Source organism: Xenopus laevis, chromosome 9_10L, assembly GCF_017654675.1.
Source record: "Xenopus laevis strain J_2021 chromosome 9_10L, Xenopus_laevis_v10.1, whole genome shotgun sequence".
Lineage (NCBI taxonomy): Eukaryota > Metazoa > Chordata > Amphibia > Anura > Pipidae > Xenopus > Xenopus laevis.
In genome coordinates this window covers 135,772,489-135,789,535 of record NC_054387.1, presented here as the reverse complement: position 1 = coordinate 135,789,535, position 17,047 = coordinate 135,772,489, and the positions used below count along the sequence as shown (strand labels likewise).

At 37.4% G+C, this 17,047-nt stretch overlaps 1 protein-coding gene across 1 annotated transcript; it reads left to right on the top strand.

Moving 5' to 3' along the window:
* Positions 1 to 1,875: 1,875 nt before the first annotated feature.
* Positions 1,876 to 9,814, top strand: LOC108703913 (V-set and immunoglobulin domain-containing protein 1). The gene is made up of 3 exons (XM_041576167.1): positions 1,876 to 1,983; positions 8,301 to 8,654; positions 8,931 to 9,814. Exons 1-3 carry the CDS (start codon positions 1,896 to 1,898, stop codon positions 9,038 to 9,040), a joined length of 552 nt encoding a protein of 183 aa, XP_041432101.1. The 5' UTR covers positions 1,876 to 1,895; the 3' UTR covers positions 9,041 to 9,814.
* The last annotated feature ends 7,233 nt before the right edge of the window (positions 9,815 to 17,047 follow it).

The window sequence follows — 17,047 nt, the reverse complement described above, 5'->3', positions numbered from 1 at the left end:
TGCATGACAGAGGAGTCAGGTCATTAAGGGGTTAAACAGTATAACATTCTGGCAGTACAAGAACAAAATATCTCATGTCTGTTCTCCCCTTTATCTCCCTCTCACATCTGCTGGTGTTTTCGCTCACTCTCTACACTGCCCCAGAGCATGCTGGGAAGGGCCCCAATCTTCCATTACAAACAGTATTGAGAGTGTGTCCCAGAAAGGAAACCTCAATATAATTTGTTCAATAACAATGTTGTGTCCAGCAATATCATCTATTCCCTTAACTCATTTGGTTGCCTTTCTCTGCACCTTTCCCAGTGTCTCTTTATTACTGGTGAGTGTCCCCCATACTCAGGGTATAGACTAAAATATTTCATAGAGAAGAAAGGAATAAACAGCTTCAGGCAGTACTTAATAAACTGCAAGTGTTCATTTATTAGCAGTGTGCAACACTACATGTTTCGGGTACAAACCCTTTTTCAAGTGTAACTGGCGGAGGGCATTCTGGGATTAAAAACCCTCCCCTGATCCAGGGACCTCCCCTCAAACCACCTCCCAGTGACTGTGATACAGTGGAAATTTACAACAAAACCAAGGAGGGGGTGGGGGAAGAGAGACAAAAAAACAAAAAAGGAAAAAGGCAATTCACAAAGAATGTCCAATTAATTCAAGTCCATAGAGCCAATGTGGTGATCCTCCTGATGTGTGAAGTGTCCAAAAATTGCTATTAGTACAGTAAACAAGTCCATATCGGGAAATTGTCATGCAGACCTATCCCTTAATCCAATATTTGGAAAAAGCAAAAAAAGGAAAATACCAAGTACTGCTTGAACAAAGCCTACTTAAAAGGTTGTATTAGAAGCATGTAGACAACTTTAGGGTTAATACACTGAAAACTTTAAGTCAAACAATTTTCTATCAAACAAATTTTCTACTCACCAGCTCAACATATGAATATAACTCCTGTAATAGTAAGTTAGCCTTTGTAAGTAATAACTCATGATACTTAGACGGCAGGAGTTCCGTGAATCAAATTGTAACTAGCTGGTTCTTAAATTACCTGAAAAAAGACAGGGAAAGATGGTCATTAATTGGTGTTTAACAGGGTATACAGGTCATTTTAGAGGAAACATTTAAGGCTGTTAAAGTCATTCATACCTAACGGTTTGATGGAGTCCATTTTTTCTATCCACCATGCTTCTCTTTGAAGCAATAACTTATCCCAATTGCCTCCTCTCTGTGGTCTTTTAACAACTTCTAGTACTTTCCATTTCAACTGACTCACATGGTGCTTAGCCTCAGAGAAATGTCTTGATACTGAAGTGTCAGTGTACGTATCTAGTGCAAAATTTCTGATTGTGTTTTTATGTTCTTTGATCCGTGTGTTCACGGACCTAATGGTTTTACCAATGTACAACATACCGCAAGGGCATTTCAATGTATAGACAACGTGGGTACTACTACAGGTAGCAAAAGTTTTTAAGGGAATTTCTGTACCTTTGGTGGGATGGTGAATGTTAGGGCCTTTTATAATTGATGTGCAACAGTTTGTACCCGAAACATGTAGTGTTGCACACTGCTAATAAATGAACACTTGCAGTTTATTAAGTACTGCCTGAAGCTGTTTATTCCTTTCTTCTCTATGATATATGTACTTCGGGAGTGTGACACAGACTCCAGGGAATCTACAGCAGTACCATTTAATGACCAGGACACACTGGAGCCAGCAATCCTCCTTCTATAGACTAAAATATTGTTTATTCATGAGCACACTTGTTTTGCTCTCCTGGAATCAAATATTTCTGCATCTAATCTTCCCTCATGTGATACCCCCCCCCCAAATAATGACGGACCCCCCCTCACATGTGTTTTATCTGATAAATAAGTGGCAGTTACATTGGGCGACTCACATGAATCCCAAGTACCAGGGACTGAGACATTCCAGGCTGAACATGCGGCACTTGCTGAGCTTCCCCCTCATCTTAGTGGTGTTTGTGGGTAAGTTCCTCTACCCCGTGTCTCTATATAAAATAATGGCTGAAATACCCCAAAGTGATAGTCCATATTTACTGGAACATCTGTCCCCTAACTGGACTCCTTCATAATGTAACAACTTTGTGTCAATCATCAGATTGTACTGGTTCATTAGATCATGAGATTGTACTGGATCATTGATCATGAGATTGTACTGGATCATTAGATCATGAGATTGTACTGGATCATGAGATTGTACTGGATCATTGGATCATGAGATTGTACTGGATCATTGGATCATGAGATTGTACTGGATCATGAGATTGTACTGGATTATTAGATCATGAGATTGTAGTGGATCATGAGATTGTACTGAATCATTGGATCATGAGATTGTACTGGATCATGAGATTGTACTGGATCATTGGATCATGAGATTGTACTGGATCATTGATCATGAGATTGTACTGGATCATTGATCATGAGATTGTACTGGATCATTAGATCATGAGATTGTACTGGATCAAGAGATTGTACTGGATCATTGGATCATGAGATTGTACTGGATCATTGATCATGAGATTGTACTGGATCATTGATCATGAGATTGTACTGGATCATTAGATCATGAGATTGTACTGGATCATGAGATTGTACTGGATCATTGATCATGAGATTGTACTGGATCATTGGATCATGAGATTGTACTGGATCATTGGATCATGAGATTGTACTGGATCATTGGATCATGAGATTGTACTGGATGATTGATCATGAGATTGTACTGGTTCATTGGATCATGAGATTGTACTGGATCATTGGAACATGAGATTGTACTGGATCATTGATCATGAGATTGTACTGGATCATTGATCATGAGATTGTACTGGATCATTAGATCATGAGATTGTACTGGATCATGAGATTGTACTGGATCATTGATCATGAGATTGTACTGGATCATTGGATCATGCGATTGTACTGGTTCATTGGATCATGAGATTGAACTGCATCATGAGATTGTACTGGATTATTAGATCATAAGATTGTACTGGATCATGAGATTGTACTGGATCATTGGATCATTAGATTGTACTGGTTCATTGGATCATGAGATTGTACTGGATCATTGGATCATAACATTGTACTGGATCATGAGATTGTACTGGATCATTGGATCAAGAGATTGCACTGGATTATTAGATCAGGAGATTGTACTGGATCATTGGATCATGATATTTTACTGGGTCATTGAATCATGAGATTGTACTGGATCATTGGATCATGAGATTGTACTGGATCATGAGATTGTAATGGATTATTAGATCATGAGATTGTACTGGATCATTGATCATGAGATTGTACTGGATCATTGGATCATGAGATTGTACTGGATGATTGATCATGAGATTGTACTGGATCATTGATCATGAGATTGTACTGGATCATTGGATCAGTTGTCTGGGTTGGGACTGCTCTTTCATGGGTCACAGCTGATATATACACTGGAGTCACTAGTTGACACTTTTTCTGAATTTGTCTTTAACTCTTAATGCACCTGTCCGTCAGACATAAAATTGGAATTTCTGGGGGAGGGGTTTATTTACCTGGGAAAATTATACATCATTTTTTAAGGATAACCTGGGCTTTCTAAATCTGCCTAAATGTTTGTGTAATTCCACTTCTAAATACAAGATGTGAGGCTCTAAGTACAAGAAATGCTGTTTTGCATAATATAGGGATTTGTATTAGTGGTTTTACCTTTCTGTGGATCAACTGACAGTTAGGAAGGTTAAAACAGAGTTCAAAGGTTAAACTTAATGGATGTGTGTCTTTTTTCAACCTTATTTACTATGTTACTATGTTACTGTGTTACTGTGTTACTGTGTATCAGAAATGTTTTATTATCTTAGGTCAAGTGTCTCTAATTGCTGTTTAAATGACTGGGGGGCTTTACTTTCCCTTTAGATAATATATTCACTCAAATTGCTAATATTGGCTCATTCATTAAGCTAAAACTAGTAAAATAACACAAGAGTAAAAACTGTTTATATATAAAATTGTATAAAATACACGTATTTTTGTTTAATCAGTGTTTTACTTGTTTTGTTAATGAGGCTTTTACACCTAACAATATTTTGGAAATAAAAAGAGGGCTAAAAAAAGTTGACGGGTGTAGCGCCAATCTCTGTGGTCACTCCCCCTAATTACCATGTTCATTTTACAAAATTTGGCAGGTTATGAAAGTTTGAACATATTTCTGTGGTTTTTTTTTCCAGTTATTACAGTTTTGCTAATGAAGTGAATTGCTTTGAGTCTAACTTTTCCTAAGGGACCTCCTTATCTAAATTGTTACAATTACTTATTTGCTTATCTCGAAATTGTTACAAAGGATCTTAGTTGAACTTGCTGGCTGTTCTGGGCTCTCTGCCAAATCCAATTAAGTTAGAAACGTTGTTTCTTATTCTGGCTGTTCAGTGCAGAGAAAATCTGGACTTTTCAGTACCAACGCGGGACTGCAGGATGAGCTGTCAAAAAGGGACTGTCCCGCTGAAAACGAGACAGTTGGGAGGTCTGCTATGGGGTTAGACAGAAACTTGTGTCCTGACTATAAGATGCTTATCTCTATTAATATCATAATACCTCCCCAATGGGGCACCTACAAGAGGTGTGAAATGATTGATCTGATACATGTATATTATACTGAGCTTTACTCCATTTTTAAAATGGCAGAAAATGTTATTAAAATGTCATTTTTACGCCATTTTAATGTCATTTGAAAGACAAAGTCATGAAAGTATCTGCAAACTGTACCATTAAACCAAAACTGTAGGGCATATTCTAGATGGGGCCTTACCAGTGCTCTATACAGTGGGACCCCCTCCTCCCGTGACTCTCTGCCCCATTTAATACAAGTCAAGACCTTATTTGCCCTTGATGCTGCTGACTGGCATTGCTTGCTACAGACAAGTTTATTATCTACAAGGACTCCAAGCTCCGTCTCCATTATGGATTTGCCTAGTGCAGTCCCATTAAGGGTATAAGTGGATATTGTTACATCCCAGGTGCAGGACTTTACATTTATCAACATTGAATCTCATTTGCCACTTAGCTGCCCAGATTGCCAGTTAGTCAAGATCCTGTTGCAAGTGCCACATCCTGGATGGAATTAATTGGGCTGATAGTTTTGTCTCATCTGCAAACACTGATACATTACTTACAATACCCTCCCCTAAGTCATTAATGAACAAGTTAAATAAAAGTGGCCCCAATACTGAGCCCTGGGGGACCCCACTAAGAACCTTACTCCAAGTAGAGAATGTCCCATTAACAACCACCCTCTGTACCTGATCCTGTAGCTACAGTATATCTAAGTAATTTAAAAAACAACTGGACTTGCTGAGTAATCAATGAAGACGTTTCACATCCGAGCAGCTTCTTCAGTACAACTGACTGGTGTGGGAAGTTCTCGGCATATAAACTCTTCCACTAATCCAATCACAATGGCACATTGTAACTCTTCAGAGAGGTGACATCTGAAGAAACTCACAGAGGTGTAGATTGTGTGTAGTTACTGTGATAGGATTATCCAATGTGTCATGTGACTCCTAGATACAGCTGTTACTTGTGAGAGTTGTATGAATGGATGTGTGACGTGTTCTGAATCCGCCGGGGTACAGATGTTAGAACACATTGTATGTAGCAGACAGGTGGTGTCGAAGGCCCCCGCCTCAGGGATGGTTTCTCCAGCTTGACATGAATCGCCTCTTTCACGCCTCGTTCAAACCAGCATCTTCTTTATCCAATATTTGGACCTTGTTATCTTTAAAGGAGTGTCCCTTGTCTTTTAGGTGTAGAAAGACAGCGGAGTCTTGCCCTGTAGAGTTCTCCCTCCTGTGCTGAGCCATTCGCTTGGTGAGCAGTTGTCTCCCCAATGTATAAATCTGTGCTCTCCTCACTACACTGGACTCCATATACCACATTACTTTGTTTTTCTTTAGGAGTTGGATCCTTTGGGTGTACCAGTTTTTGTCTCAGTGTGTTGCTAGGTTTGAAAAACACAGGGACGTGGTGTTTGTTGAAAATCCTCCTGAGTTTCTCAGACACTCCAGCTATGAGATGACTATGTTTCACCTACTATGTGTTCTGCCCGGTGGTGCAGAGTTCTAATGACACCCAGTTTGTGTTCCTGTGGATGGTGGGAATCAAACAACAGATATTGATCCGTATGAGTGGGTTTCCTGTATACTTATGTTTTCAAGTTTTTTTAATTACTTATATTAGATATACCATGACTTAGATGAATGAAAATATTCATAGTTATAGATCCTGTAGCCAGTTTCCTATCCAAGTGAAAACGCCTTCATTAAGCCCAACAGACCTTAGTTTAGAAAGCAGTCGTTTGTGGGGCAACGTATTCCCACAAAATCCAAATAGATCTACTGCCCCCCCACTGTCCAGAATCTTACTTACCTCATCATAAACAGCAATCAAATTAGTCTGACATGACCTATCCTTCATAAAGCCATGCTGATTGCTGCTCATAATGACTAGGACAACATTCTGAATGTGATCCCTTAACAAGCCTTCAAATAATTTGCCCACCACAGATGTCAGACTTACTGGCCTATAATTGCCAGGCTGAGATCGTAATCACCTTTTAAATATTGGAATGACATCAGCTTTTCTCCAATCCATAGGCACCATACCAGATGAAAGTGAATCTGAGAAAATCTAAAACTGATCTAAGCTCTCTTAGAACCCGGGGGGGGGGGGGGGTATGCCATCTGGCCCTGACACCTTGTTTACATTAATTTTTAGGGTTAGGAGATTTTTGGGGGAAGTATAATGTAAAATAGAATAAGGCTAGAAATGCTGTATTTTGTATACTAAATATAAACATGAACTTACTGCACCACAGGCCTAATCAAACAAATGATTTATGCTTTCAAAGTTGGCCACGGGGGGTCACCATCTTGTAACTTTATAACAAGACCTTGCAAGACCAAGACTGTGCACATGCTCAGTGTGGTCTGGGCTGCTTATTGATCGCCATAAATGATCAAAACATAAATCAAAACAGCAAATAAGTCAAATAATATCTGCCAGAAGGCGATACACAAGACTGATTAATAATCAGAATATACAGACTGCACTGGGTCCTGTGTTGTCATGTAATCTAATGTGGATTTTATAGTTTTTGTATTGTTTAATACAAACTTTCTCCAACTCTGCAGAACCAGTGGCTGCAGCAAAATAATCCTCCAAATAGAATCCCAGTTTATCTGTTTAAATCTGGCTCCATGATCTTTGTCCCTGCAGCTGGAGTTGGAAACAGTAAAGGGGATGTAAAGGCAAAAATAGAATCCAATACAAATCTCTACACTGTCGCCGACTGCTCTACAGGGAAACAAACAAAGCTGCTTCCTCCCCCTTCTGTTCATAAGTATGATGGTTTCCCTGCAGAGCAGTTAGGGACAGTCTGACAATTCCTATCCACAACACTAAATGAAGGGAGAATTTCACTGCATACAGTCAGGTTTATTATAAAAACGGTAAGCATTTTTTCAATTAAAGTATATTGGAGATAGGTTTCTTTTTCATTAAAGAAAGGAAAAATGGGATTTTATTTTTTTTGCCTTTACATACCCGTTAAAGCTTTATGAATCATTTCCTGAGTCAGCCACTGACTAGATTGAGCTGAGCCATTAGTGCAGTTATAAAGTGAGCCTGGGAGCTCACACTCCTCTATTGTATACACTGAAGAAAAGAACTGATTTAACACATTTGCCTTTTCTGTATCTGTTACAACCAGACTGGTACCATTATTTAATGGAGCAACACTCTCAACCTGCATCTTTTTACTATTAATAGATTTAAAAAACTTGTTGGGGTTAGCCTTAGCCTCAGCCGCAATGCTCTCCACATTTCCTTTCTTTGCCTGATTTACAACATTTATTACAGTGTTTATAGTCATTAAATGCAGCTTCTGTCCCAACAGATTTGTAGTTATTAAATGCCTTTCTCTTCTTTCCTATTATCTTCTTTACTTCTATCACAGAGGGTGATTCTTAATGATTCTACATAAGGGAATGAATTGAAAACAGTAACAATTAAATATCATTTTTAAGGACAACCATTTCTGTTCTGTGTTTTTAGCTGAACAAATAATGCCCCAATCCATGTTCTGAAGGGCAGCCCCTAAAGGCACTAAAATTAGCTTTTCTGAACTTGATGGTTGATATTTGTTTTTGTACCAGACATTAAATGATATAATATTATGGTCACTATTACTCGGGGTTCAATGACTTGCCTTGAATCTGTGCCTTGTGTTATTGTAGTTGTGACTGCAGACCAGACACCTACAAACTCAACCCAACTGCACTTGGACAAGTCTCACCATGAAGAGGCCCAGGTTGGTTCTAATGTCACTTTATGGTGCAACTTCACAACTAAACCTCCTGCACAACTGGGACTACTCACTGTCCACTGGACTAAGGACGGAGTCTCCATATTGTTTCTGAACAAAACCTACATTCAACCCAACAGTACTCCAATCAGTGAGGAGAAACTACAGAAAGGGGACGCGTCTCTGTCACTGAGCCATGTCAGCAGAGAGGATACTGGGATATATATCTGCTCCATACAGTATGGCACTAAGAGGGAGTCACTGATTGTAACGCTAAGAATCCTGGGTAAGAGCCCTCATTGTTACTCCATTTTCCATAGATCTCTATAACAGTCTCTTTCACAGCTCAAGCTTTCTCAGTTGTTATCAACTTCTTTTCTTGGTTTCTATTATCATCATCTTCCCTTCTTTCTGCCCCAACTTTCATCTTCCACTCCTGCCTTTCACCCCATCTCCCCTAATGTGATTTTTTGTATTTTTTTTTCCCTTTGGCACAAATGGGCTCTTTCCTTACCCACCCTTAATGCTCTGATTCAACTGATTCTCATTTCTCTCTGTACAGATGACCCAGACTCAATGGGGCAGAAGAATGATGGATCCAGTATGAAACATGGAGCAGCTGTGGGTCCCTGGTGTGTGGCCCTCCTGCTGGTCTTTGGCTACAAGCCATGAAGAACCTGCCAATGGGGAGTCCCTGATGTGCTCAATACAAACCCTTCCAGCTTATCTCCCATGTAATAATCTACATCCACATTGTCACCAACATATTTCAGCTTTGTACCTGTTGCCAATATATTTACCCACCTCCCAACATTTTAGAAAGAGGGACAAAAAGATTTGCCAAAATGTTTTTGACCTCACCCATTGTGTGGCCACACCCCCTAATTACCACGTTCAATTTACAAAATTTGGCAGGTAATGAAAGTTTGAACACATTTCTGTGTTTTTTATGTGTTATTACTAATGAAGGTGAATTGCCCTTTAAGTTGCAAGTCACATGTCCCCTAAGGGACCTGCTTATCTTAAATTGTTACAATTGCTTCTTTGCTTATCTTAAATTGTTACAAATGTATCTAAGTGGAGCTGTCACATATTCTGGGCTCTCTGCCAAAAAGTCAATTAAGTTAGAAACTTTGTATCTTTTTCTGGCTGTTCAGTGCAGGAGATCAAAGAGAAAGTCGGGAGATTTCAGTAACAATCCGGGACTGCGGGTTGAGCAGTCAAAAAACAGCCCAGTTGGGAGGGATGTATTTAGTACAAAACAACAGGCACAGGGAGTATTTTCAGAGCCACAAACAGGGAAAATCCTGATGTTTAAAAACACCCCTTACCCCCTCTTCAACCCCAGCAACTGCCATAGTACAGTTCCCTGATAGGAACAGGAGGCACCTGCAGGAGGGCAGCCTCTCAGCTCCAGTTTGTATTAAACACATTTCAACAAGCAAAGCGAGTGTTTGTTTCTTTAACAGGTTAGACCAGAGTATTCAGGAAGGGGAATATAATTCTGGTTACACTGACACAGGGACCTACCTAGAGAGAAGAGGGAAGGAGGTCACATGACAGGAAGTAAAGTATATATAATAAATAAAGTAGCCCCTATTGTAAAATATAAGGATATTATAAGTCACCGAGGAGTTCCGTGACCATATAAAAGTACGAGGGTGAAGGTCATGGAACTCCGAGGTGACTTCTTATATCCTCATATTTTATAACGGGTACTTTATTTATTATAATACACACGTTTTAATGAGTCATGTGACAAAAATGACATCACTACGCACCGTTTATAACTGATGACATCACTACTCACCGTTTATAATTTAGGATATAATTTACAAGATATTCATGACTATGAAACGAGTCTGAGTCAGTCAAGTGCAGTTAGAATAAAGCAGGCAGTGGCCCAGCAATATCTGGAGTGTGTTATATACAATATATCTATGTGTATTACATGAATGTGCATATGACTAACAGGGTGAGCAATACAAGTCACCACATTTACACTGGGTCTTGTAACTAAGAGCAACCAAGCAGCTGTTATTTCTATTACATTATCCCCTACCTGTTCCATTAACCACCCCATGATACTCATTGTCATACAGAACAAAGAGATTTATACACAAGCAATCACCTATACAGGGGCGTAACTATAGAGGAAGCAGACCCTGCGGTTGCAGGGGGGCCCAGGAGTGTAGGGGGCCCAGTGAGACCCTAATTAATTAGCAATTTTAATATATCTTGGTAAAATAGGCCAACTTATAAATATTTTGGGGCCCTAAATTGAATTTGCTATGGGGCCCAGTAACAACTAGTTACGCCACTGCACCTATATAAGGGGGAAAGAAGGCCCTGCCCAAAAGAGCTTGCAATCTAAAAGCAGAAGGGGCATGAGACTTAGGGTGTGGGATGGGCAAGATCAGGAAGGTGAGGGACGTGGCACTGGGAATTGCATTTAGCACTGAATCTATGCCAGGCCAGATGGGGGGAAGATGGGGGGAAGCTCAGAGATTTGGGGAGTCACAAGACTGATGTGAGATGCAGTGTAAGTGTTAATGAATCAAAGGGGAAGTGGAGCCTGAAAGCAGAACTGCTGCAAAAAGACAAAACATCTGCAAAGACAAAAAAAAACAGAAAGTCACAAGAGCTCCTGTTGGAAGCCATTGGCCACTATGTGCCCAGATACAGTGCTGGTGGGCCCCATTACTTGCCCTTGTTGTATAACAGTATATGAGCTCACACTCGGGCTACTTCATGTACAGCCTTCACATTTCCACTGCTCTCTCATTGTCTCGCTCATAAGAGAAGAAAGTGGGAGTGAAGGAGCAGCCCAAGCAAAGGCTTGAGTGTGAGTGTGAGTGTGAGGAGGGAATGAGAGAGGAGCTGAGGGGCCGTTCAGTGAGGGGTGGAGAAGAATTGGGGACAGTTTTGAATTTTATTCTGAAAAGCAGCGGAATCCGCATGCAGAGACTGGCACAAGAGGAATGGTTGCTAAGGCACACGAGCTTAGTGACAGCATTCATTATGGACTGGAGAGAAATGGGAATTAATAGTCACTTGTCAGTGTGTGATATGAGGAGAGAGTGAAGCAGAACTTTAGGGGAGAAATGATTGTTTGGAGACAGTGATAGGATTTAGTGAGTGAGTAGATATGTGGGGGCAGGACAAGAAGTGAGGGAGACGGGGTGCAGGGGTGCAGGGGGTTCTTACTCTCCCCTTCATTCTGGGAATCCGCAGGGCAAATAAACATTGTTTCACATGAATTATATTGAATTATCCAAAATAGTAAACAAAAAAGATGATTTTTGAACTTTATGCAAAGACAAATAATTTCCACATTGGGGGGCTGTAATGCTAATGCTGTTTCTCTCTGGGGTATTTAGCAGCTTCTCTCTATATGAGCACTCAGGAGCTGACACTTTATTCAGGCACACAGCAGCTCTTGTTAAAGGAACAGTAACACCAACAAATTAAAGTGTTTTAAAGAAATGAGAAGACAGTGTTGTGCTGTACTGATACAACTGATGTGTTTGCTTAAGAAACACTACTATAGTTTATATAAACAAGCTGCTGTGTAGCCATGGGGGCAGCCATTCAAGCACAGGATACACAGTAGATAACAGATAAGTACTACTATAGTTTATATAAACAAGCTGCTGTGTAGCCATGGGGGCAGCCATTCAAGCACAGGATACACAGTAGATAACAGATAAGTACTACTATAGTTTATATAAACAAGCTGCTGTGTAGCCATGGGGGCAGCCATTCAAGCACAGGGTACACAGTAGATAACAGATAAGTACTACTATAGTTTATATAAACAAGCTGCTGTGTAGCCATGGGGGCAGCCATTCAAGCACAGGATACACAGTAGATAACAGATAAGTACTACTATAGTTTATATAAACAAGCTGCTGTGTAGCCATGGGGGCAGCCATTCAAGCACAGGATACACAGTAGATAACAGATAAGTACTACTATAGTTTATAGGACGTTTGTCACAATGTCACACTTAGCAGAGCTTCATATGTCCCTCCGATTAGACCAGTTTTATATCCATTGTACAGAGAATTTACTATAAGGAAGATGGACACGGAATTGCCAAACTTGCACAAGAAAGTATTTACATGTGAGCAGGTGCAAGTATTACTGGGAAACATTGCACAACTAACAGTTTCTTGTGCTCAACGGTTTGCAAGCTTTGTGGTCTAACGAGTGCTATTTAAATCTAGTCAGGGTGTGTAGTAACAATTCTGTCTTGCGCTTATAACTGATGTTAACCCTTTAGCTTCTGGCTGCAGGGCATTGGCATTATATGAGCACAGGTTGATATGACATGATATAGGGCCACAATTAAATCCTTATTGTAGATAGAAAAAAAGGAAACTTTAAAGGAGAAGGAAAGCTAATGAAGCAGAGTTTATTGCCAATAGATTAGCCACAATAGTACAAGCTATACCACTATATTTATTCTGCAGAATGTTTTACCATACCTGTGTAAACAGCTCTTGAATTATTCTCTGTTTGTTTAGGATAGCAGCTGCCATATTAGCTTGGTGTGACATCACTTCCTGCCTGAGTCTCTCTCTGCTCACTCATAGCTCTGGGCTCAGATTACAGCAGGGAGCGGAACAAACTGAGCATGCTCAAGCCCTAGCCCTGGAGGTTTAAGCTGAAAACAGTTAGTCTGATACAGAAGCCCATGAGTACACAATAGAAGGAAAGAAATGTGATGTTTCTTGTGACATTACTTTGAGGGGTTACTGGTGTATTTATATAGACCTTTCTGATACAGCTTACTTACTTTTAGCCTTTCCTTCTCTTTTAATTGGGGGAGGATCATGAATGTGCTGTTCCATCAACTAGTGATGTTCTTTACTGCTTGACCACGATGCCTTATGGGAGTCACATTGCTCCGCTGTCTCAGCATTGCTAATACTACTGCCATAAACCTCAGTACTGTAAGTAAACCTGTAAGTACTGTAAATAAACTGTCACATAAGAACCTCCTGGCGTCCATTATTCCTATTTATACTGCACAGTAGCCTGAGAGTTGTAGTTACACTACATTCTACCTGAAATCTTCCACTTAGTGAAGGCCCTAGCCTGGGGTGTTAGAGTCACATGTAACCCACGCTCTAAGCACTAGTTGGACATTAACTCCTTTTTGGTCTGCTTAGCCAAGTTAGCGTTACACAAATGTATATTTATTACATATATATATATATATATACTGATGGGAGAATTTATTCGCCAGGCATGAATTGGCGGCAAATTTCCGTGTTTCGCCGCAGCAAATAAATTTGCAAATTTGCTACAAAAATTCACCAGCAAATTTAAATGTTCTTGAAGCCAGCAACAATCAAACGGACGCCCATTGAATAATTTGTGTCCGATGTCGCGGACGACAAAATTCGCTATTCATGTTATATTATAGATATAGAGGCACATATATATACATGTTATATTATAGATATAGAGGCACATATATATACATGTTATATTATAGATATAGACGCACATATATATACATGTTATATTATAGATATAGACGCACATATATATACATGTTATATTATAGATATAGACGCACATATATATACATGTTATATTATAGATATAGAGGCACATATATATACATGTTATATTATAGATATAGACGCACATATATATACATGTTATATTATAGATATAGAGGCACATATATATTCATGTTATATTATAGATATAGAGGCACATATATATACATGTTATATTATAGATATAGAGGCACATATATATACATGTTATATTATAGATATAGAGGCACATATATATACATGTTATATTATAGATATAGAGGCACATATATATACATGTTATATTATAGATATAGACGCACATATATATACATGTTATATTATAGATATAGACGCACATATATATACATGTTATATTATAGATATAGACGCACATATATATACATGTTATATTATAGATATAGAGGCACATATATATACATGTTATATTATAGATATAGACGCACATATATATACATGTTATATTATAGATATAGAGGCACATATATATTCATGTTATATTATAGATATAGAGGCACATATATATACATGTTATATTATAGATATAGAGGCACATATATATATTCATGTTATATTATAGATATAGAGGCACATATATATATATTCATGTTATATTATAGATATAGAGGCACATATATATATACATGTTATATTATAGATATATGTAAGGGCCACTAAACTCTGTGCTATACCTGCACTGACTTTGCAGCTGTGAGCCGGCTCATCTTATAATTGATGCAACGTTAAACCATCTGATCAGGGAACTTGCAATGAACGACACTGTAGGCTTGTGTGTTGCAAAACAAGTTCAGTTTATTATGGGTAGTACTACAACTTATATAGCATAGTATACAAAGAGATTCCATTGTGATATCACACACAATGTGATTACCTTATATTTGGTAATGTTTGAACACCTGAGTGGCTATCGTACAGTTTACACAGTCTACAGCTGGTGGGTATGTGATAAGAAGCATACTTGTGCAATCTGGTGTTCAGCCAGGAAAAGACATTAACCCCTTGTAATCCCTTTCAATATAGAGGCACATATATATATTCATGTTATATTATAGATATAGAGGCACATACTGTATATATTCATGTTATATTATAGATATAGAGGCACATATATATTCATGTTATATTATAGATATAGAGGCACATATATATACATGTTATATTATAGATATAGAGGCACATATATATACATGTTATATTATAGATATAGAGGCACATATATATATTCATGTTATATTATAGATATAGAGGCACATATATATACATGTTATATTATAGATATAGAGGCACATATATATACATGTTATATTATAGATATAGAGGCACATATATATACATGTTATATTATAGATATAGAGGCACATATATATATATATATACATGTTATATTATAGATATAGAGGCACATATATATACATGTTATATTATAGATATAGAGGCACATATATATATTCATGTTATATTATAGATATAGAGGCACATATATATACATGTTATATTATAGATATAGAGGCACATATATATACATGTTATATTATAGATATAGAGGCACATATATATACATGTTATATTATAGATATAGAGGCACATATATATATTCATGTTATATTATAGATATAGACGCACATATATATATATTCATGTTATATTATAGATATAGAGGCACATATATATATACATGTTATATTATAGATATATGTAAGGGCCACTAAACTCTGTGCTATACCTGCACTGACTTTGCAGCTGTGAGCCGACTCATCTTATAATTGATGCAACGTTAAACCATCTGATCAGGGAACTTGCAATGAACGACACTGTAGGCTTGTGTGTTGCAAAACAAGTTTAGTTTATTATGGGTAGTACTACAACTTATATAGCATAGTATACAAAGAGATTCCATTGTGATATCACACACAATGTGATTACCTTATATTTGGTAATGTTTGAACACCTGAGTGGCTATAGTACAGTTTACACAGTCTACAGCTGGTGGGTATGTGATAAGAAGCATACTTGTGCAATCAAGTGTTCAGCCAGGAAAAGACATTAACCCCTTGTAATCCCTTTCAATATAGAGGCACATATATATATTCATGTTATATTATAGATATAGAGGCACATACTGTATATATTCATGTTATATTATAGATATAGAGGCCACATATATATTCATGTTATATTATAAATATAGAGGCACATATATATACATGTTATATTATAGATATAGAGGCACATACTGTATATATTCATGTTATATATAGATATAGAGGCACATATATATTCATGTTATATTATAAATATAGAGGCACACACACACACACACATATATATCTAGATTGTGGAGGACTGTCCGGAATCCCCAAGGGACGTGCACCGCTGAACCTGCTGTAAAGCATGAGTGCTGTTGCTACTTCTTTTGTACATATATAAATATATATATATATGTGTATATATATATATATATATATATATATATATATATATATATATATATATATATATATATATATATATATATATATATATATATAGAGGCACATATATATATATATATTCATGTTATATTATAGATATAGAAGGCACATATATATACATGTTATATTATAGATATAGAGGCACATATATATACATGTTATATTATAGATATAGAGGCACATATATATACATGTTATATTATAGATATAGACGCACATATATATACATGTTATATTATAGATATAGACGCACATATATATATTCATGTTATATTATAGATATAGAGGCACATATATATACATGTTATATTATAGATATAGACGCACATATATATACATGTTATATTATAGATATAGACGCACATATATATACATGTTATATTATAGATATAGACGCACATATATATACATGTTATATTATAGATATAGAGGCACATATATATACATGTTATATTATAGATATAGACGCACATATATATACATGTTATATTATAGATATAGAGGCACATATATATTCATGTTATATTATAGATATAGAGGCACATATATATACATGTTATATTATAGATATAGAGGCACATATATATATTCATGTTATATTATAGATATAG

Bases quoted from the DNA above. Each gene is read 5' to 3' on its own strand.
- LOC108703913 (XM_041576167.1), top strand. From the start codon at position 1,896: ATGAATCCCAAGTACCAGGGACTGAGACATTCCAGGCTGAACATGCGG. The intron at 1,984-8,300 runs GTAAGTTCCTCT...GTGTTATTGTAG, and splicing joins CATCTTAGTGGTGTTTGTGG to TTGTGACTGCAGACCAGACA. The intron at 8,655-8,930 runs GTAAGAGCCCTC...CTCTCTGTACAG, and splicing joins TGTAACGCTAAGAATCCTGG to ATGACCCAGACTCAATGGGG.